Source organism: Lepisosteus oculatus, chromosome 6 (assembly GCF_040954835.1).
Source record: "Lepisosteus oculatus isolate fLepOcu1 chromosome 6, fLepOcu1.hap2, whole genome shotgun sequence".
In the NCBI taxonomy this organism is placed as follows: domain Eukaryota; kingdom Metazoa; phylum Chordata; class Actinopteri; order Semionotiformes; family Lepisosteidae; genus Lepisosteus; species Lepisosteus oculatus.
The window spans coordinates 35,330,213-35,354,554 of NC_090701.1; the positions used below are offsets into that span (position 1 = coordinate 35,330,213).

The 24,342-nt window shown below is 37.1% G+C and overlaps 1 protein-coding gene across 1 annotated transcript; it reads right to left on the bottom strand.

Moving 5' to 3' along the window:
• Positions 1-916: 916 nt before the first annotated feature.
• Positions 917-23,108, bottom strand: wdr48a (WD repeat domain 48a). Its single transcript, XM_069191223.1, has 19 exons — positions 23,007-23,108; positions 18,920-19,060; positions 18,406-18,484; positions 18,132-18,214; positions 16,840-16,969; positions 15,474-15,562; positions 14,567-14,668; positions 13,122-13,346; positions 11,859-11,933; positions 11,254-11,356; positions 9,972-10,069; positions 9,779-9,886; positions 7,789-7,885; positions 5,573-5,668; positions 5,075-5,180; positions 4,691-4,778; positions 4,220-4,296; positions 3,285-3,477; positions 917-2,646 (listed from the first exon to the last, which is right to left on the bottom strand). The coding sequence occupies exons 1-19, from the start codon at positions 23,052-23,054 to the stop codon at positions 2,551-2,553; spliced, it is 2,034 nt and encodes a 677-aa protein (XP_069047324.1). The 5' UTR covers positions 23,055-23,108; the 3' UTR covers positions 917-2,550.
• Between the last annotated feature and the right edge of the window lie 1,234 nt (positions 23,109-24,342).

Here is a 24,342-nt window from a genome sequence, read left to right on the forward strand (position 1 = left end):
ACCTTTTAGAATGGAAATACTGTAAGATATAGACTCTACTCCTCACATTCTAAACATCATACAGAAATATTATCAGTAACAACGGTGTAGACAAAAGATTAGAATAACTGGGTGAAGAAATAAGAGAGACACCTGGGAAGTGAGATAATATCATTTTTTGTTTTTGTATTTTTGCAAACTATGCAGAGTAGTGGCTTGAAGTTGGCTTTCCACCCAAATATATAAAGATTCTGCCTGTCCTTGGTCAGTAAGATAAAGGGCATGTACTGTATTTGGTAAAGCTTCTGGCTGTACGCCCAGAATGTGAAAAGAACTGTTGTCTAGTCTGCAACTTAGATATAATTGTCAAGTGTTGCTGTCTTATCACTTGTTTAGAATGTCTCATAGTAACTGGTTTGTTTAAGGTATAAAGGACAATCTTCAGCTACTTATTTTTAAGTCTGGTGGTTGCAAGCCGGACTTCCATATGCATATGAAATAAAGAGACTTCTGCTTCACAGACACCTGAACTTTGTCATTTGTATGACACAACATGGGTAAATGAGGGACACCACATATATTGAAAGCAAGAGCTTTGACACAAGTGTGGTTCATGTCATAATTACCTTGAATTCAAGACCTGACCCAGACCCAGAACTGACCTCTGGAGCGCTGGAGGGCTTAAGCAGTAAGAGGTTAAGCAAACAACCCCCCAGCGTGCTTATTATGTATAAAATGGCAGACAGACTTGGTTGCCTGTAATTATACGAGTAATACAGTAATCCACAGACATTTTAACAACTAATTTGCAAACTACTGTTTAGTTATAACATGACTTCAGCACAATTGACAGACATCAGCTGACAATGTACAACTAATTTTCTTCTGCAGTGGAAAGGGGAGGGGTGTATAAATATTACAAAATGATCCAAACCTGGAATTTTATATTGGTCAATTTATTTAGCAGATATTAAACCAAAATATACTACATACATAGTTACAATCAACACGGGGAGCATAAATAATACAGGGGTCATGAATATGGCAGCTTTACACATTCCCCATAGATTTTAACTTCATATACAGCTTGTACAACAACTATACTTAAGAGATCTGTTTTCAATTTTATTTTTGGACTGGCCAAAACGAAAATATTATCCTTTTTATGCTGAAATATATTTTCTATAATCTGTTACACTGTGCAGTGAAATTACCACCAATAAAAGTCAAATTCATGGAGCACAGCTTAAATTGTACTATATAAAAAATTGGACTGAGCTTCACTGTCTCATTTGGAAAATACTCAACTTTCTTCAAAATAACATTTGTTGCAAACCCTTAGTTTTTTTGTATGTATCAACGGCTAAGTTGATATTTTGCAGGCAGGCATGGGTAACAACAAGGACATCATCCCTGTATTATTCCTACATGAGAAATCCTACTGTATGGACATTGACACGGTGTTCTCCACAAGGCTATAAATATAGCGCTGTAGCTTTACTTCTGTTTTTTTTTTAGGAGAAAATCTACTGAATTCAGAAAAGAATTGCTACATAAAAACAAGTCCAAACTGGCTTCCTAAAAATAAAGGGAATCATGTATTTCACTTTACCTATAAAATAAGTTTTAAAATACACATAATTTACAGAAAAGGAAAAAAACAGATACCCTCTACTAATGAAAGGCAGTGCAGCCCACCTAGAATATGCATAAGAGAAAATGGAACTTCTATGCATGAAACATTGAGGTGAAATTAAATCCATGGGATTCCGATTGACGTATAAATTGATGCTTATGCTTAAAACCCCTACGTATTTATGTATCTCAGTGCTGTATATTCGCAGAATCGAAGGATTTGTTCCGATGCATTTCTTACGAGGAAGAACGATGAGGCATCAAAAGCCCATGAAATGAAACATGCCAGGTCAGGTCATTACCCTTACTAACTCACACTTGATTGAACGTTTATGATTGTTTCATACTGTAGCTTGCATGTCCACATTCTTCATTTGGACTTCTCACTAGTATGGAAAGACAAAGGGTGGTAACGTTGTTGGAAACAAAGCATGTTCCTGGAATGTACTGAAAAAAAAACACAAAAAGCGTGCAATTTACCCAACACATCACAAAGAGAACACTGATGTGCACAAACAACCAACGTGGTGTGTTCCAAAATGGGCATGCCCCCTCAAAATATGTACAAACCAAAAGTACAACTAGAAAGCAAAGAAAATAAAAATAAAAAGTAGTAATAATAATGTCCTGGGAATTATTTTTTTAATCCATTCACTGTACACAGCATAATGTACCCCATACCATATTGTGTTCTTTCTCATGGACAAAGTAATTCAGACAACAGTGATTCATTGTATATTCTATAGTTTATCTATATTACATTATGAAACAGCTTCTTGCAATAATTAGAAATTGTCGTGTGGCCTGATCACTGAAAGACAGTATCTAACACAGGGTCGAGTGGGGCTTCTACAGTACTACTCTTGAGATTGGTACAGTGATTTAAAGTACAGTCTGGCGGTGGCTGGCAGATTTTCAGACTCCCATGCCTTTGGTTCACGTAGATTTCTGTCTGTAATGGAGGGTGAGGTCACCACCACTCTTCCAGATAAAATGCTTTACTGTTCGCAGGTCCATATTTGGATCCAAAACCTGTAGTAAAAAATATTCATTATTTAGTCTCAATTTATACATTTTTTCCATGTCATTATTTACATAGAGGAAATATCAAATTAAATATGTTATCAAAATGACCATTTTAAGCTACGTTTGCCATATAGCTCTTTAGAGTTGTATTCTAATCAAGAATCTAGTTAACAATCAGTGCTCAGGTAGTTATAACGGAAGAAATGTTAAAAAACCAGAGAATGCCATCTATCCTGTTTAGCAGTTAATGCAAGAATATCCATCAGCAGTTTCTTAAATGAAAACAGGGTATCGGATTCAACAACATGGGAACATGTTCCCACACTATATGACACAAAGAAACGTGAACCACGCTTGGTCATAGTGCTTTTGTGAACCTTGACCAGAATTCTTTATATTTTGTGGAACTCAATAAGAATAATAAAAATAGACATACATAAAATTAAAAAAACAACATGCAGGTGATCAGAAAAATCATTATAAAAAGTTTTATTTTTTCCCCCATTAAGGTGGGAAATAAGTACAATTATCCTAATGGCAGTTATCCTTAACTAGAGATGGGACACACACCAATTTCTGACAAGAGTTCCAGTTAAGTTTTTCTAAGGCAAGAGCTGCTCTGATGAGTATTTGGGATGGCACACCTGATCCTGACAGAGCAGTTCAATCTTCTCCTCTGCCAGCACAGCTATATCTTCCTCTTTCTCCTGCTCTCCTGGCTTCTCATTGTTGGAGGAGCTGGTGGTCTGCGACTCATTGTCTAGGTTTATAATCTTCTCGTACACGTGCTCCATGACTTTTCTCACCTGCAGCATGTCACTGGCAGAGAGCCGATCCCTAAAAAAAAAGCATTGGCATAACAAATGATGCTCTTCTTCTAACTCATCCATCTATCCATTTTCTTACCGCTTGATCCAATTCATGAGAGAAGCCGAAGCCTGTCCCAGCAAGCAACGGGCACAAGGTGGGTTATACCCTGGATGGGACATCTCAGAATCATGGAGCATTCATACAAACCAAGGCCAATTTGGATGGGACATCTGTCAATCATGGGGCATACATACACACCAAGGCCAATTTTACCAGAAGCCAGTTAACATACCCCTATGTCTCTGGACTGGGGGAGAAAACCCACGTGAACTAAACTCCATACAGATAGTACCCCAGGTCCAGAAATGAATCCAGGACCCCAGCAATCCAAGGCAGCAATGCTACTCACTGTGCCACCATACTGCCCTTTTCTGACTCATTCTTCCCAGTTTATACAACACATAAACAATTCATTTGCTTCACAGTACCCAGTTATGGACAAATGAACAAAAGGGAAATATGGATGGAATTTGAAATGCTCAAATATTGATAATTTTATGCTACCAATTTCAAAAGAAGTAATCTATCCTACTGCAGTACTTTACAAGATAATCTGTTCTCAGTTTGGTTAGCTTATTACACCTCTCTTGGCAATGTGCAGGAACTCCATCCTACAATCTGATATGGCTTATAATTCAAGTTTAATTTGTGTATGACAGGATGTAAACATCTGTCGTGGTTTAATGCAATCACAAATGAGTAAACTTACTTCTTTAGAGTCTTTGCACCAGAAGAGGAGTGAGGCTGGAGGTAGAATGGGATTTTGTTGAATTTAGGCATATTTTTCTGCAAAATAGAAAAAAAATGCTAGTTGTAAGCAATGGGCCACTAGCTAGCATTCTACCATCTGCTACGCACATTGTTTTTACCACCAGCTAAAGCTAATCCTGCCACATGAGCATCACTGTGAAATGACACTTGTTCATTTTTGTATGTGCTCTGATTCATGTTAACAGCTGCCTTAAGTGATGTTATAACAGTAACTGAGATTGTCAAACTTTCACTCTGTTGTTCAAGAAATGCAACCAACTTGGCTTTCTTTTGCTTTGTTTACAAATACTTTCCATCACTTCAAATTAACAAGAGTGGTACTTTTGTGAGCACGCTAGTAACTCATTTATGGAAAAAAGTCCATCCCTCTCAGGAATCTAATGTACAGATTGAGTACAGCTCTACGTACATCCACAGTGATATCAATAACCCATTGTGGAACAGTCTCATTTAGCAGCATGGACTCTGTTTCACCACCTGAATCTCGACACAGTAACCTGTAATGAAAATAACAGAGATGACAAAGAGCTCTGTTTGCGGGCAATCACTGTAGGCTAGAGAAACACATTTGACATCTTTAAAAGGAAATGACATGTTTGAATTGTTTCTTTGATGCTGCAAAATCTTTTAAAGGGATAATAAAAATGTTTATAATTAAACCTCAAATATACAGTAATTACAACCAACAGTATTTAACAAATGTTAGTAGTACTTTATGAATACTGCATGTCTGATACTATTAGCAGCACTGATAAAGAATCCAAAATGAAAGTGGAACTAACAGGACACTTACCTGAAAAGAGTCCTTCCTCCTGCTTCCCCAAAAATGACTGGAGTGTGTGGTGGAACCTGAAAATACCCATTTCCTTTCTGTATCCTGTTTTCCTGTTCCCCGTTAACTAGAAAAGAAAGAAAATTACACACAGGACAATGTCTGAATCCAGTAGAGTATTACATAAAAATGAGAACTGGAAAATAATTCACAATTAACATTTAAAACAAACAACTGGGATTGTTAAATTGGCTTTTTCAGCCATCTTATCTGTTTTTTATGTTTTCCTACATGAACACTGGGTTTACTTTATGTCATACTAATAATACTTGGCATATGTTAATGATTGTACAATAACCTACAAGGTTTTCAAAAAAGAATTAAATATAGATATAAAAAAGGCAACAACACAAGAAAATAAATGTAATAATCATGAAAGAAAGAAACAAAAACAAAGATGAACTTCACACATAGCATAGGATTTACCTATAGAAGGCTACACAAGCACAAAATACCTACCATGGTTAATTTCATTTTCCTCTTCATCCATTGGGTTGATGTGCGTTCTTGGCCAGTACTCCAACAAAGCTTGAAGAAGCAGTCCACCGAGATTTACTGGCAACAAAAAGGAAAATTAACCTTACAGGGCTTTCAATGCATTCACAATGGATATAATTTCATTTGGAATTCAAAGCAGAACATAAAACAAAGGTAAAAAGGTAATAAAACAAGCAATATATTCTTTGGTCAAACCTCCTGTTAATATGTATGGAAAATAATTCCTGAAACACAAGTAAAAACTACAAGGTAGTGCATTAATAACCAAGAACAAGGCAGTCCTTGAACAAACAGTTGTGGCAGTATGGACCAAGCTACACAGTGATGTTGTTGAAGCTGGTACCCTGACTTCTTTCAATAAATGGCTGGATAAGATCCTCGGATATACTATGTACAAACTAGCTCGTGGCGTGCTGAAAAATATTTTGTCCATACTATTTCTGATTTGGTGTGCAATGAGCACATCAGAGCACCAACTTCATGAAGTGTCAGTCAGTGAAAGATTGATCCTCATAATTTAGACAATTTACTAAAGTTTCAGTTACATTATGGCCGGCAGCCATATCACCCTGCAACTCACAACTGGCAACCCACAGAAGCTAAGCAGGTGTGAGCCTGGTCAGTACCTGGATGGTAGACCTCCTTGGAAAAAACTAAGGTTGCTGCTGGAAGAGGTGTTAGTGGGGCCAGCAGGGGGCGCTCACCCTGCGGCTCATGTGGGTCCTAATGCCCCAGTGTAGTGACGGGGACACTATACTGTAAACAGGCGCCGTCATTCGGATGAGACGTAAAAACCGAGGTCCTGACTCTCTGTTGTCATTAAAAATCCCAGGGTGTTTCTTGAAAAGAGTAGGGCTGTACCCCGGCGTCTTGACCAAATTTCCCATCGGCCTTTATCAATCATGGCCTCCTAACAATTCCCCTCTATAAATTGGCTTCATTACTCTGCTCTCTTCCCCACTGATAGCTGATGTGTGGTGAGCGTTTTGGCGCACTATGGCGTCGCATCATCCAGGTGGATGCTGCACATTGGTGGTGGTGGAGGGGAGTCCCCATTACCTGTAAAGAGCTTTGAGTGGAGTGTCCAGAAAAGCGCTATATAAGTGTAAGCAATTATTAATTATAGGGGGAACATACAAAACTCCATTCAGACAGCACCCCAGGTCAAGAACTGAACCCAGGGATCCTTTGAGGCAGCAATGCTAACCACTGGACCACAATGCTGCCCTCAAACTCTATATAATACTCTCTTTTTATAATAAATGTCAATAACAAATAATTTAGTGTAAGCAATTTATTATTATTATTCTAAATTGTTTAATCCTTTCATTATTTTTTATTTTCTATACAGAAACAATTCTTTGGCAATCTTATACATTTTTTAAAGGTTCAATTTGAGAAATCTAGATTTTGCAGTACAAAACAATGTTTTGGCGTGATGTTTGCATGGAAAGGAACAAATGATATTAGTGATGAGAAACATTAAGAAGTTTATAAGTCAACATTAAGTAGTGTGCATTAAAGATTCCTAAATGATAAGTTTAATTTTTCTTTGAGTCAATTGATGATCATGCAACTCTTTTAACTTCTTCTGACGAACATGTCTTAGTCTTTGAGCCAATCCTAGCCCAGTAAGGAGAGATGCTGAACAAAAGGAGAGAAGGAGCACGTATTTTTTCCAACAGCAAAGCCTTATAAACAGACCCTCACTTTGTGCATCAGGACACAAGATGTTACACTAGTTATCAGCAAACCTTCCATGTGCTCATGTTGACTTGAATATGGTACCCCAGTACCTGTCTGAATCAAAACCTGTTTACATAGTAATATATTAACATTTAATATGCCCAAATGCTAGCAAGATGAAAGATGAAACACACTTCTCTTTAACATTCAGTAGATGCTGTACCCAATAAACACTGCTCTACTCCTTGACCAAGAGCTGGCCAGGCATATCAGGTTTTATTTTTACTTCATCATCAATCCAAATTTCCTTGGAGTGATGCCTTTCATTATGCATGTAATAGTTTCAGAGATGTACCATAATTTCACATGTGCTGGCTGCAGCAAATTAGAATATTCATTGATCAGTCTGTCTAGTTAATTTCTTAACAGTTACATTCACTTTACGATATAGAACATAATGCTAGAAAGATGTACTTTACAGCTCCACTTACGTTTTGGGTCAGATCCATCGGGACTACTGAATCCAGCATCCTTGGCAGAGACCCAGGCAGCAAAACAGTCACTCTCATCCAAAGTGATTGTCAACATCTGGGGGGGGGGAATCAATAAAATCACAATCTTGTGGAGTTTCAATAAGCACTGTTTCTTCTTTCCTGAAGTTCTTTAATGAAGTAAAATCCCTCCAAAAATAAAGTCCAAAATATTGGAGAATAACGAACAAACTATTTTGAGAACTGATATTTCTATTACCTACAGCATAATTTTTATCTGACTCATGAAATCCATTATGCTGTACATTTCTGCTAATTAAGGGACATGTCTGCAGCACACACTCAGTACAACCCCCTTTTACTATGCAATGCAATAGCAATTCAGCACTCACTCACACACCACTCACTCTATGTACAAAGAAAACAAGGCAGGACATAGACTTCCAGCAATTTTACAGAACCCAAAACACAACTCTGGGACTTCCCTATCGTAATATGAACAACGCAGTCTCAAAAACATAATAAAAATGATTTGAATCTAAAACAGATATCTTCACCATTGTGTTAAAAACACCTACACCAGTTTCTTTATCTTAAACTGCAATATAAGGTGCCTTGCAAAATGTTTTTCAGACTCTTGCATAATTGTCACTACTTGTTCCTTTACAGTTCGCAGTCACAACAATTGGAAGTAACAATTGATATTTGTTATATCCACATCCAGTACTCCACATTCAAAGCGAACAAAAAAACAAAACATACATTGATAATATTGAAGAAAATGGAAAAGACATGATTGCATAAGTATTGAAGCCCTTTGCTGTGGCATGCCTAAATTGACTTAGGTGCAAAAAAATATTTTCGCGAAAGTAACATCTTCAAAAACAACCCAGAGTCAAAGTTTGAAGGCACAGAAAAGGAAGAAGGGTATAAAAACCCTTCAAAGCCCATTATCATCTCTGAAAATGGTGAAGTTGATCATTAAATACTGCAATATACCCAAACACTACCTAGGTCAGGCTGTCCTATATTATTCAGATGGGCAATGACTAAATTGGAAAGGAAGAAAATGTCCTTGGGTTACAAATATTCAGATCACTGCACAATGGGGGGCTTGAATGGAACTGAAAGAAAAACATCTGAAAACCTTCAGATGCTGCAAACATGACTTAATGTTTTGTGATCAGGCAAGAGAAAACTGAAATTTTGGCTTAAATGCAAAGGGTCTGAAGCAAATCCACCATAGTGCATCACTTAGTCAGCACCTTCCCACTGTAATGCATGATGGTTTCAGCTTTATATCACAGTTCTGTATCTCATCAGTTGGGACTAGGAATCTTGTCAAGACACAGGAACACAGATTGGTACTGGCAAATGTGACAAAAATACACTTTTCTGCAGGATAATGAAAAAAAGCACAAAGTCAAAGCTACACCGGACTGGCTTGAGATTAAGACAGTGAGTGTCTTTGAGTAGCCCAGCCAAAGTGCTCTCGTAAATTCATTCGATCAGATGTGGAAAGACATGAACAGTGTTGTCTATAAGATCCCCAAGCACCCTGAAAGAGACCTGAAGCAAAAAGACTTGCTGCTATAATTGCTGCCAAAGGTTCTTTAACCCAGCACTGAATTCATAGGTCTAAATACTTCTGCAATCAACACATTTCAGTTTTTCTCTTTAGTCTTTGTTATAATTTACTGTAACCTATCTTAACCTTAGTCTTCAGTTAGAACATTGAGTTTTTTTTAATTACCAAGATTAAAAAAACAGTGGTATGCATCATTTTCTGATTGTGTCACAAGATGTGACATTAAAGAATGGGTAAAGATACTTTTGCAGGGCACTGTACTGTATGCTAAGTGATACGTTATTAGTATTAGTATTAAGTAGGTGGAACAACAAAGTATCTCCACTGTACTGAATGCCTAATTTAGAATATAGTAAGTTAGGGGACCTCCTACTTTAACAAAACTACGTTTACCAATCTTACCCCAGTTTTCAAATCTACAGAGAACCAGTTTGGCACGTATACCATCTTGAATCTCTTTTTGATTTCTTCATCAAATTCTACCTTCCCGAGGTCTTCCACTTTACATGCCTGGGAAAAAAAGTGCAAAATAGCAATTAGTCAAAAAGTGCTTTAGAAATCCTATATTTAAATACGATGAAGGTACACTACTCACCTTCAGTACATCCCAGTAAGCCACATTGTTGTTTGTGTCTTTGGTAAGTATGTGTCTCTTATCATTCAGTATGTGGCACTGAATTATGCTAGCTCCCCCTAGAGGACAAAATAAAACTTGTTTTGGGGTATCACACAAGCAAGGAATTAAAAGAATATTGCAGAACAAATCTTAACCCTTATTTCTAGCATTTTTAGAGTTAATTAATGTGAAAGCATACTGCATATCACCTGATTATGAAAGCATTTCTAGTGTGTTCATTTACTTTTTATCCCTTTACTGTTACAAAAATGGATCTAAGCATCACAATACACCATAATTATGTTCATAATGAAAGGAACTTGAAAGGCAAATGCTTTTAGGATTTTGTTATTTTTGGCTTGTTTTGTAATGAGTTTATTGTTTTGAATTCCCACAAGTATGCTCAAGGTTAGCATCCATATTCAGCTTACATAAGTATGTGTTGTACCCCTGCTTCTAAAACATCTTATACAGCAATGTTTTCTATTGTAATAAACTGACTACTACATTAACGGATTTAGAAATTTCTTGATTGCTTCCTAACTTGTAACATACAATTCTTAATTTTATCATTGATCATAACAAGGAGAGACTACTCTGAAATTGTGTTCAATAAAACAAAAAATAAATAAAATCAAAGCTTTTAATTTAAGTCTAAAATGAAGGTAATACACGGACGTGATGTGCATGCAAGAGGAACAAGTGATATTAATTGAAAACTCTTCCTTTTCTTTTCTGCATGAAATTAACTATAATTTTGCAGCTCACATACTGGCACAGCTCCCAACTCCAATCTCTTTTCTATCTGACTGTGATCATACCACAGTTTATGCAGAAAGAAACAACTGTACTAGCATAATCTTAAGTATTCAAACTAAAATGAAATGATAAAAGCATGACTTTTTATGCAATCAGCTTAAGTCATTGATGTGAAAGCCAGAGATGCTACCTTAAGAGGGCTTTGCCATAATCAGACTTCCCATTGATTGAATCCAATGGGAATTCAAAGGGAGTTCCTAGAAATGAACTGTCTGCTACCGCATAGCTAATTAGGCAAAAAAAACAGCTGCTGGGATAATACTGCCAAGTGCATCCATCACTGCATGTCCCTAAAAATATGAAAATCAAAGCTCAGGTGCCTCTTCCAAAGGCTTAAGCAATACTTTTTTAATGTTGTTGTTGTTTGACACCACTTGAGAATAAATGAGGTGCACATACTGTACAACATTTTTCTTTTCCACAACTAATTAAAAGCCTTTACCTTTGATGACCTGTTCTGGTTGTGTGCAAAGAGGTGTCAAGGGAGTGCTACAGTCATTGTCATAATCACCAGATGCTCTGAAATTGTGGATACCCTTTAGGGACTGCAATAAAAATAAAGTAAACCAACACTGATAAAAATGAAATTCCATTATGATACAAATTTATGACACAAAACAGAATCATATTTAAGTAATGGGGCTATATTTTTCATCATTAAACCCATTATCCCATTAGGCATCAACAAAAAGGTTAGGAATCAGGAATATTGCACAACCAGGTTCTGCAAGTCATTTTACATTCCTACCAGATGCAAGATCTTTTGTTAATAAAATTACATACGGCATTTCTGCTCTGCTCCTGAATGTAGCTAGAGTAGCTAAGTCATAAAATAAAAAAATCTTTAGATACATTTTATTTAAAATAATTCTCCAGATTACTGAAAACATTTCTAAATTAACTGACACGCAGGACAGTAAGGAAAGTGACGATAAGCTAAGACTTCCATAAATGCCACTGCAATCTTCAGATCTCTAAACCATGTAGGCAGGTGGTGATTTTGCTTTTCACACCCAGAATAAATCCTTCTTTACTTGTTGTACATACCCATTTGTTCACTGAGGATTTAGTGGTGGACACCCAGATAGCTGGAGGAGGATCTGCTGATCTGTCCAGTTCCATCTAAACACAATTAAAGGAATAAATAATAAAGAAAAGACTACGCACATGCTGTTCCTGTTGTGAACTATGGGGGCTGGTGTTTTCTTCTCATACATTTTCATAATGTTGGACTGCAAGATTTGCAATGAGGGGAAACAAAATAAAACTAAATACAGTGTGTATGTATGACTGTGCTGCATTTAGTGCAATACTTTAAGTGAAGGTTAACACCCTAACACACTTCCTATCCCCAGGACCATTAACCAGAACTTTTCCATCCTACAAGATGATCCCTCCATTGGGGCCCTCTTTTCTGATCGCCCTATCATCTCATATCGCCGACCACCTAATCTGCGTAACCTCCTTGTTCACAGCTCCCTTGACCGCCCTCAACAACCATCCACACCAGGCACTTTCCCTTGCAACAGAGCTCGCTGTATCACCTGCAAGTACACAGCCACCACCACACTCATTCAAGGCCCCTCAGGACAATTCCAGATCACCCAGACAGCATCTTGTATCTCCAGCAACCTTATTTAATGTATCTCTTGCAGTAAATGCCCAGCCATCTACATTGGAGAAACAGGAAGGAGACTCGGAGACCGCTTCAGAGAACACGTCAGGGCTGTGAAGATTAAAGATCTCTCCAAGCCCATTGTTTCTCATTTCACCTCTGACGGCCACGACCACACTAATCTCTCCGTCTGTGTTCTCAAAGACGGGTTTCCGAACTCATAAATCAGAAAGACCACCGAAACTAAAATTATTCTGCAGTTAGGATCACACATTCCCTTCCCTTAACGACAGATTACTGTTCTTTTAAATTTTCTCCATTCATTTGAAGTTTCATTTCACACCTCTCTGCACCCATTCTGACTTCACACCTCTTGATTGGCCTCTCTTTCTGTCCCCTGCTCCCGCCTCTCACTCCTCCTCCCTCCCAACCTTTGTTCTCCCGCTACTTTACCTTTGCCTACTGCCCTGTCTCTCTCACACCTGAAGAAGGCTCCACGGCCGAAACGTTGTGTTCTCTTTCTTCTTTTTTTCAGCATGGAATAAACCTATTACTTGATACTTTAAGTGATGTGCTGGAGAGACTTGTTAAACACATTTGTTCTACATAACTTTCCAAAAAAAACTATAACACATTTCTTCAGGACTGCATAGCCTGATATGGCTTACAGTTTAAACGAAGGTAGCACTCCTCACCTTCAGAACTGGGGCTTTTTCCTCACAGATGAGAACCCTGATGTCGGGACTCCGGAGATCTGTACAGTAGATTTTTCTGTCCCGTCCCCCGGAGTAAACGTGGGTGAAGGCTTCATTAACCTGGAGAGCCCAGACTCCTTCATCATGTACTCGGTACGTGGCTATACACCTCTGCTGACCCAAGGACCACAGGCGGATTGTCCCATCAGAGCTGCCAGATAAACACTGTTCCAGAGAGAAATTCAATTTTCAATCAATGCCTACTGCTAGTCCAAAAATATATGGAGGCTCATTCACTGTCATTTCAGTGCAGGAATTGTGTTTTTTGATAAAGTTATTGATCCAGAAACTGTCACTTGCTCATATGGAGCCATACCTTCACATCTTTTGCAGAAACTTGTGTGCTTTTCAGAAACAATGTTATCAACTGCATATCACGAGTGGTTGTGATGATATCTGTAAAATTTATTCTTTCTACTTTTTATTTGGAGTTCTTAGAAAAGCACAACGATTTTGTGAAAATCATTAATGTACAATATTAATAAAACTGAATTATTTCCCTGCAGATTTAGCCAAAAGGATCATAAAGAGTCCTGCAAATAGGATGGGATGCATTTCAATCCATCACTGCAATGCAGCAGCCATCTTTCTGATGTATGGCACACATTTAGCGCCAGGAGCTAAATGTGAGAAGCAGGAGAAGTGAGAAATTATTTTACTGATTGGATGACGAAGGACATTTATGTAAACCAGATTGTGTTAGCACAAAGCAGAATTCAGCCAGGTCTCAGGGGTTAATGACCCTTACTCTTGCAAAGTGAGCCTGGGAATCTTTAACAGTCAGAAACTTGGCTTAATGGCTCATCTGAAAGAAAGCACCTCTTGCAGCACAGTGAACCATAGTGGAGCTGGCAAATCACTTTTCAGAAATTTCCTTAAAACATCAAACAGGTTTAAATGTTCCGTCAGGTGATAATTTTCAGCATCTTAATCTACAATGTGACTTGAGAACAAAACCATGTCTTTACTGATGTTGTCCTTCAACTCAAATGATAAAGTGATATTTATGTTTCAAGCATGGCAATTTGTAAAATTACCTATGTTTCAGGATTTGCATGACCTCTGACAAGCCACATGACCTAAGCGGTTTAATTTATTTTCATTTCTTCATTTCTTTCATTTCTTTATTCTTCAAATCAGAATAAATAATACACATGCTACAAAACACAGGCAGATAAAGACTTCATTAAATCAGTCTGATTTAATAGGTTCTATTTAAAAGAACCTAGTCTATTATTAACACAAACATTTTATTAACCTTTATTAATGAGGCTGCCAAAACCTTAGATGACCAAGTTTCTTCACCAACCACCAAACCACTTGGAAAACATAGTACTCTAGAATAATAGATGTGACTGTACATGTAGATGTAGTTTCTTTGTTACCTGTGTTCCATCTCTGTTTAATAGTAATGATTTCACATTGTCTGTGTGTCCTTTCAGTTTCATTAGTTTCGCACAGGTCCGAGGGTCCCAGACTCTCAGCACCTATTAGAGAATAAAGTAAACAGCAGACAGATTAACACAATACAAGATGCTAAATGATTTCTCCAAATATTTTCTGAACAATGAATTGCACACAGTGCATACCTAAGGTGACATTTGATCATTTAATTCAATTCATTCACAACTGTCAAAACAAACACGTTTTCAGAAAATACTAAACAAGCCAAGACAAACATACTGTACAGAGTAAGACATCTAGCAGTGCTAGGCATCATCTTCCTTTTACGAAAAAGGCATCAGATCTAAGCATGCATAGTTAAACTCTAAATCAAGACTAAACACATTCCAGCTTATCTAATGAACCAACCTTTGAAAAAGAGAAAAGGGAATTACTTGAATTTACTATGAAACACAGAAAAGTGGGAATGCCACCTTTTCTGTGACTTTGTGAGACTTTCTAGCAAATACAGAGTTACTTAAGTCACACACTGTAAAAATACAAATTTAATGTCTGGTGACTTTCCTTTCTATATACATTTATAAATGTTATTATACCCTCTACCCCGATAGCCTAACAGGATAAAGAAATAAATCTTTAAAATACAGCTGAGGAAGAACATTCATTTTTATTACATAAAGTTGAGTTTGAAGACATATACATGGGTTCCAAGTCAGCAACTACAGTACCAGTTTAATGTTACAGTTAAAGCTTATTGTGATTGCAGTGTTTCACCATCAGAGACAGGCCCCATTTAATTTCTCTATGGCAAACTTTGAAGTCAGTATTGCAGATGTGGACCAATTAATTTTGTACTCTAGTGGGCAAAAAAACAAAAACAAAATAAACCTTTTCAGTGGACCCAGAAACAATTACTGTTCCCATCTGATTCATGGCAAGACTGTAGATTGAGTCCTTGTTCCCACTCAAGGAGGAAGCTGTTTCAGAACAGAAAAGAGGAACAATACAATTATTTTCTGACACTGAAGCTTTTGAAGACTGATAAACAAGGCACTGACAGTGAAAAATGGGATCGAATGATACTGTTAATATGCCTTCTGAGTTTTTCCAATCAATATATTCCAAAGAAATCTGCAGTATCCACTGATTCATTTTAAAACAATGTAAAACAAAGCCACCTATTCCTGCTGAGAGGTATGGCAATGTGGAGCCTATCACAGTGTAGGGTATAAGGCGAGACCAGACACTAGATGGGACACCTGTCCATCACAGGATACACACACATACAGTACAATACAGGGACAAGGAGGGACAATAGAGACTAGGAGACCACTTCAGAGAACATGTTAGGGCTGTGAAAATTAAAGATTTCTCCAAGCCCATAGTTTCTCATTTCACCTCAGATGGCCATGATCACACTGACCTCTCTGTCTCTGTTCTTAAAGAAGGGTTTCTCAACTCCCATAGCAGGAAAACAACAGAAACGCAACTCATCCTGAAACTAGGTTCACACCTTCCCCCTTCGCTCAATGACCGACTTATTTTCGAGTAATCTTCTCTATTCTCATGCAGGTTTTGACTTCACACCTTTCTCCACTTTGCACTTCCTGAGTGGCCTCTCCCCTCTCCTCCACTTTTCCAGATTTTGTTATCCTATGCTATTTAATTTTTGCAGTCTACCCCGTCTTTCTCACACCTGAAGAAAGCTCCATAGCCGAAACGTTGTGTTTAATTTCTTTTTAACTTGGAATAAACCCGTTACCTGTTCCAGTATAGGAACAATGTAACCTAGCACCTGAAGAATACCCACACAGACATGAAAGGAACATGCAAACTGTACACAGAAGGTTCCTCAGAATGGATCTAAGAGCTACTGTATAAGACAGCAGCACTTACCACCAACCACTAGGTAAAAATACATAATACCACATAAGAAAAGGATTTTAAAATGGAGATAAAATTAACCCATATCTATAGTCTGTGATTTTGCAAAGGAGATCATGCAACCTTTGCACTGCTGTAAAAGCTAGGGTATATTGTTCTTCCATGTGTGAAAATAACAATATCTCACTTATCTGTAACTGAATTTTAATTTCATGTAACTTAAACAAATCAGAATTAGAATCAGATACTGTGCTAAGTATTCAAAAGGTTTAAAAACTGAAGTAGGTGTTTCTTATCAACTACTGCCACACTTTTCTATAACATACTAAAGTTTGCAGAACATACAGTACGTTTCTTATGGCATACTTACTTGTAACTGTGTTGTTTGAGGCAGTCAGTGCTGTTAATGTATTTACATCCCAAAGGAAAATCTGTCTATCCAGTCCTGCAGATGCCACCAATTCCTTGTCTTTTGCATATGCTAAAGCTTTTACGTAGTCCTACACAAAAAAAATAATATAAAAAGTATACAAGAACAAAAGAAAGTTTGCAAACGACAGAAGGCCATTTGGCCCATCTAGCAAAACCATTAAGAATTAAGTAATTTTCTGATAAATGATACAAGCATATATTTTAATGTACAAGCATTATATTACAAGCATATATTTTAATGTACTGTTCTGTGAACAGTACGGAGCTACACAATGCAGAATATAAGCATTCAGCCATGTTGAAAAATGCATTTCTGAGAATTATACATCAAGAACTGTCTGAGTATATTTCAAACCAGGTGCTGTGGAAATGCACATCTATATCTGAGGTAGACATTTCTTTTTCTTTTTTCATAATGTATTCTAAAGACACAATGTATAGCAATATATCTGCCCTAATTAAAAAATAAAGTTTATTATAAGCATCATGAAATTGAATTTGCAACTGCAAAGATCACTTCCAAATGGCAGATGGAAGTAACAGGAACAGATCTGGCTCAACTGATAACGGTTTGCAAAATGTATCTATATGCTTCTTACAAGTAAGCTTCTGCTCGCCTGGGAAAGCACAGCTGCTGCCTGCAGCAGCAACTAGTCATCCCTATAAAAACTTAGGGCTCTCCTTAATAGGTATGAGGATAGAGCTGGAATCAAAAGGCACACTAGTGGGAGCCTTGATAGCTAGAACATGATGACTGCAGGAGAATCCCCAACGAGCTTGAGTGCTGTAAGACTAATGAGATAAAGGAACAAGTAATAGGTTTATTCCATGCTAAAAAGAGAAGAAAGAAAACGCAACGTTTCGGCCGTGGAGCCTTCTTCAGGTTCCTCACACCTGAAGAAGGCTCCACAGCCAAAACGTTGCGTTTTCTTTTTTACTTTTTTCAGCATGGAATAAACCTATTACTTGTTCCTTTGCAGCCTACGCATGCTGACGCAGCTCCCCGCCCGAACTAATGAGATAAAGTGCAGCAGCTTGTTTGGAGAAAAGCCGCAGAAAGTTTTCTTTTTTTCCTTTCTTTGTGAGCAATAAAGAGCACTTTTGCGCTATTTGTTTCTGGCACATGCTTGTGTAATCATTTTTTCTCGAGCCTGTTACAACAGTGTTCTTCACATTTAGGTCATTTAGATCACAATTCCTTATTTCAAATGCGAGTTATGTTGACTTTACCTTGTGAGTCCGCAACGTAGACATGCAAAAGCCTTTATGTGCATTCCAGACTTTCACTGTGGTGTCCGAAGAAGCTGATATTACTAAAATAATAAAAACATTATTGCACATTTCTTATGTTTATCTTAGTATTTAACTAGAAAATTTGTAAGAGGAATTCATGCTTTGATTAACCTCAGTTCATAATTCAATAATATACAACTTGATGGAAATAAATTGATATGAGGAAAAACTAGCACAATTTAAAATATTCAACAGTGAATAAAATACTCACAGGTTTTTCCATTGCAACACAACACAATGTCATTCACCCAATCTGTATGATGCTCCATGGATGCTATGTAGGGATCTTGCTGCAATTTAAACAAGAAAAATGTGTTTGGACACATTTTACATTAACACACCAGTAAAAGGATCCTTGAATTTCTTTTAAAATGAGATGATTAGATGACATAGATCACACCTGTAATAATCTATGTCATCCAGGTTAAACCACATTTTCCTTATCAAAGCAAGGATAACGAAGTTGCCAGTAAATAAGAATCTGCATTTGGCTTCTAGGAATTACAAAACATAAGATACTCAAAATACAGTTTACATAATTCTGTATTCATAAGTCAACTTCTTATTAAACTGTAGTACTGCTACACACATGGAAATGGCAATAACAATAAGAGACAAGACAGACTGTGCTTAAAAGGGGGTAATTAAGGCCCACTTTACAGTATTTTCAAAATCCAAAGGCTATGGCTTCTCCTCAATATTTTTTTCAATGAATGACCACTTACTTTGTGCTGGTTGACACTCCATATCCTAATGATGGAGTCCCTTCCTGCCGTGAATAGCCGATTCAGAGCCGGGTCCAACTGTAGAGCATTTACCCCATTGCGATTGTATTTCTCCACCTCATCTCTTATTACATAGGAAACCTGCCAAAAAGCCATAAGGACTTAATTAGAAAAAGTATTATCAATCTGAACAATCATTCTTTCACGTCTGTGTGTTGACTATCGTCTATATCAACATGCCTCATCATCGGTAGAACTCCAATTAAGAAATTACTTCACCAGCAGAATTAAGAGGGAAATTACAGTGAGTGAATTAAGAATAAAAATTAGAACATGTTTTAAAAAGAACCATTCTAGACAATGGTATCTCCTACTGCTCAGTGTCCCTGGTCAACATACTATTCATACTGGTATAGGGAAAAGTGTCCAGAGGAAAGACCGCCACATACTGGCTCACTTACACCACAAACCTAGTGTAATGCTCTTCTTTAGTTTCTGTGATCTGTGGAGATAAGTCTACAAGGTGCTTAGACTGCTGCCTTGAAGAAGGTGGCAATGAGCAGTACAGTATATCAACCTGTTGCTTTCTTATTACTTGCAACTTTGTTTTTAAATACACCTGGATGAAATGGTAATTACATCTTTTTGGGTGGTAACTAATTTGGAAGAGTTTGTTCACTATGTCCGTCTTCATTTCCCTACCGTCACAACTGTGACCATCAAAATCCACCTCATCAACGCATATATATTTGTCCAATCAGGATTAACAGCAGAAGCTATATCATTAATACAGTTCATGCTAATACCGTCTCTACAAATCACTATCCTTACAACTCAGTCAAGCTCATCTGTTTGATTCAATGGTGCAGAAGATCATGAATCCGAAAATATGACTGAATAACTGAATGACTGAATAATACTTGCACAGGTGTGATAAGCAAGTCTAATATTCATGAGGACAGGTGCATACAATTTGAAAACATCATCTCAAATGCATATGACTTCATGTTCACAATTTCTATTTTTTCCAATACCTTATTCCAATACATGGATGCTGTGCATGCATCTGTGAGCCAATTTAATAATAAATTCATATGCTCTCTTTTCCAAACTCTTAAAACAGAGCTCCAGGGTCCATTCACGCTATTACTTTGCTCTAAAAGGTTTTAGTTACATTTCCATTACTTCTTCCCTGTCAAACTGTCTGTGACATTGTAGCTCTTAATCAGTTTGGGGAGAGAGGCCCTGTGCAGTGAAGCCCATTTCTCCATAATGGTCTGAGGCAGAGACATCCAATGAAGTGTAGTGTACATTTATTAATGGGCGCTGATTTTTCTTTCAAGAAAAAATACCCCTACAAATTGAAATACTGAGCAAAAATGAATATAAAACACCCAAAACAACTGTTAGTACACCTTGTCAAATGATTCTCCAGTTTCTGTTATGATACACACTTGCTACCAAACAACGGCCCATCTCTTCTTTTTTCCTGATGAAAACATTTTGCACTTAATGACCAGATAACTTTATCTCGACAGATAAGGACGTTCAGGTTCCAACATCCTGGGATACATTACGTATCGCAGAAACCAGACTCACCGCCTTCTCTTTCAGATTTCTTCCAGTTATTACTGGGGTTTTGTAAAGAAGGTGTAGAGTTCACAAATGGTAAAACCTCAACATGTCCTGGCCATGGAAAAAAATGAGTTAATGGCTTAGTGGTCAGCACACGCAATGTAGGGCTTCAAGAGATAAAATGTATTGATATGGTGAGAAGTGCTATAAACAGTCTCTTATCAGGCGTTTGCAATCGCAACAATTTACAGAGGCCTCCAGCTTTATTCTTTCACCTAATCAAATAAGAGATAGAACACAGAACAAAAAGATTTATGGAATGAATAATGTGTCTTGCTTAAAAAAATCCTAAAAATGTTACATTGCAGTGTTGATAGCATTGCACAAAGCAAAGTCAAATTTATCAGACGACCAGAAAACACACCAGTCAAATTAATTCAGAAACCGAAAAATCTTTCATATATCCTCCCTCTGCATGGATTGTAAAGATAGGTCTCCTAGTATTGTGCCATGAGGGTTCTGGCATTTCCTCCAGGTATGGAATTTTGGCCATTCCCCCAGGCAGCATTGCTCTTGGTCCTTTACATCCTTTGGTATGTAAAGGACCTTCAGGCTCACACCTGAAGAAGGCTCCACGGCCGAAACGTTGTGTTCTCTTTCTTCTTTTTTTCAGCATGGAATAAACCTATTACTTGATCCTTTGGTATATATTTGTGAACTGCTTTCTTGAATTTAAACTACAATCATTCCAGTGCATTGAGGTCAGGAGATTGATCCGACCAGTCAAGAACACAGAAAGCAGAGTTTTCTAAAAACACACATGTATAGATTGGTGCATTTCTTTTAATGCTCTCATTTTAATATACAAAAGATACATTTGGACTATTGCAGCTTTACTTGTAGAGTATAACACATACAAATGTACAGTACATCTGAATACTTTAAAGCAAGAGAATTGCTACATTTTACCACAGTAAGCACTTTAATCAGTCTTACGATTGTCATTTAAATCAAGTCCATGTCCAAAATCAAGAAAAAAAAATCTGTTAATGTCTTGGTTTCATTAAAACTAAAGGACAATTTAATAATGAAATGTGTACCAGACACTAAATCATTAAAAGACCAACTTTTCTGTATTTACTACGGTTTCACATTGTGTTTCTTAACATGAGTACCAAAATATTTTAGTCACTGTTAAGTATCTGTACATAAACTCCTGCATCAATCAAGTCAAACTCAAGCAAATAAATGACAGTATCACAAAAGACACTAGTAGTGAGTAATATTTCTGAAGAGATAAAGTCAGGGGAGTATGCTGCCTCTAGAAACATGCCTTTCCATTATGGAATCTGAAATAACGAAGTACATTTGGATCATACAGCAGGACCTACTGATCTAAAAACAGTAATTCCCAATCCTAGTCCCAGAGAAACCTTGTTTTGAACACTGAAATTAGTTGACTTTCTAAAAACTCAAAACTCAGCTCTATGCAAGCAATCATCTTTCAGAATTCATGTCATCTAGATGTACTGTTTCAAGGTGGAATTTAACCAATGGGTTTATACAGTGCTAAGAATATTTAATCTTAGACGAGTGCCTGTCTTTCCCATTTGTGTCTTTACATTGACCGATAATAATCTTCACTCAAACATCAAACAAATACATCAATTAGGGTTTCAGTACTAATGAAGTAACGACTAATGAAGCATTCAATTAGAACAAAAATGAGCAAGACAGGGAAATATTAACCTAAAACCATCATCTTCAATTAATGCCACCCTTCTGTGAATACCTGTATAATATAATATACACTGTTTTCATATTCATAACTGCACATACACGTATAAATACGTATCACAGATCACCTACAGAGACAGGTATTTTAACGAAACATACCACGATATGTAACAAATTTACCATTTGGGAATAATTCAATTGGTGTCACCTGGATCGAAATTACTGTCCTAATCTAAATAGGTTAAGGTCATCAAAAAATATAAAGAAAAAAAACTTTCGGTATCATATAAACCATATTTCGCTATTCAACAAATCTTAACAGATCTGTGTTCCGCGATTAATACTGTACATCTAAACACGGATTCAACGACTAGTACTGTGAGAACCATTGAATTAACAGCTAGTTGCATAGAACCGCCAAGAACCCGGGCCTTTCAAAATCTACCTTTTCTCACAGATTTAAACGAGACCTGAATGATTTATCGATTATGCGGTGATCAGCGATCCTTCTGGCTCATACGCTCAATATAAAGCTGAACCCCATTAGTCGAGCATTGCAATGCAGTACAGTTTCTAAATGTTGCAGCTACAGTACACTCATCCTCTAAGTGAACACCACCTGCCCTATTCCAGCCACATCAATGCAACTGTTCATACGAACGTCTTTTTATCTCGTTTCGCATGTTCTACACATCCTTACCCAGGGTCACTGTACTAAATTAAACCTGTACCCTTCACTCCACATACTGAGATCCGATGAAAAAACAGATTTTACCTGCACTTTTCTCCGCCCAGCAGCATTCTGCCTGTGATGAGCCGCCATCTTACATGTTGACAGCTCTACGTCACTTCCACCAAGGAACGAAGGCGTAATCTTCCGGATGGGCCTTGTCAATCAAACGAAAAACTCTGACGCTAAATGGGAGTCTTGTTACCATATAATAGAGAAAAGATGAGAATTAAACAATGCCATTAAGAACCCCATTCTGGAAAAAATATTAATAATAGATGGTCTCGTGATTCATGTCTCTCTGCGTATTACATTGAAAATAAAATCTGTAATTAGACGTGTAATTATTTTGCTATGAACTTGGCAAATCGTTTTCCTAACGAAAAAAAAACATTAATCGTTGTTGTGACTTCAATATATATCGGTGTGTGATTTTCGTAAAACAGATTATACGGTTCCTGTATCATAAAATAATATAAGAACAGTAGTTTATAAAAAAGGACGCTCGTCTTCCACCGTAAAATAACTGCGTCACTAATCGCAGATCTACGGTCACCGTAAAGTTGATTGGGGCGATAGGAGTGCACCGAAAGGAGACGCTGTACCTGTTCTGTCAAAAGCATGGAGATCCGTACCTGAACTATGTTTTTATTTTGCATTTTTTATCTAAATTAAGGGAAGTCAATTATGATATTTCTAGACAGGTTATAAGTCATCGTGCAACTAATGTACGGGAATACAGCACATTCATTGAATGGAGAAAGTACATAGTGTATCGGTATTTCCTTGTTCCATTGATAAACCCCAAACCCTCCCAGCTGGAAGATAATGGAATTACTGTTTAGGCACATTCTGTACGATCGGTCCAAATTATGTTCAATCTATGAAATAACGAAGGTGGCTTGTATGTTTAGATTTTGTCATGTAAAAGCTGAGATCAATATTCATAAACGTAGCATACATTTGTAGTGAAACAAATTATTATCTAGGTGGGTGCTGCACAGTGGTGGTGGTGGAGGGGAGTCCCCATTACCTGTAATGTCGAGGATAGAAGGAGAAACAATATAAGTAAAATAATTTAATTTTCAGAAGTTATTTTTTATGGAAACATATAAGGTTAGCTATTCCATCTCTTTTTATAATGAGTTTTTTTTTTCCAGTGGGGAATCAAAACATGCACTACAAAAGCTGAACTGTGTAATACCCCCAGGAATGACGTATTAACCCTTCAAGACGACTATGCTTCTTTTCCCACTTGTTAGAGTGAAAAAAATATAAAATTATAAAACCAGATTATCATTATATAAAAACATTTGTAATTATTTATCAATAGGCTTCCAGTGGACAAAAGACAAACTGCTTGCTTGTTATTTATACACAC

What these genes read in the sequence shown, in the direction of transcription:
- wdr48a (XM_069191223.1), bottom strand. Translation starts at nt 23,054, where the DNA reads ATGGCGGCTCATCACAGGCAGAATGCTGCTGGGCGGAGAAAAGTGCAG. An exon ending in CTCAAACAACACAGTTACAA is followed by an intron (nt 15,563 to 16,839) that starts GTAAGTATGCCA and finishes GTTCTGAAACAG; the next exon opens with CTTCCTCCTTGAGTGGGAAC. An exon ending in GGAAAATGAAATTAACCATG is followed by an intron (nt 5,181 to 5,572) that starts GTAGGTATTTTG and finishes TTTCTTTTCTAG; the next exon opens with TTAACGGGGAACAGGAAAAC.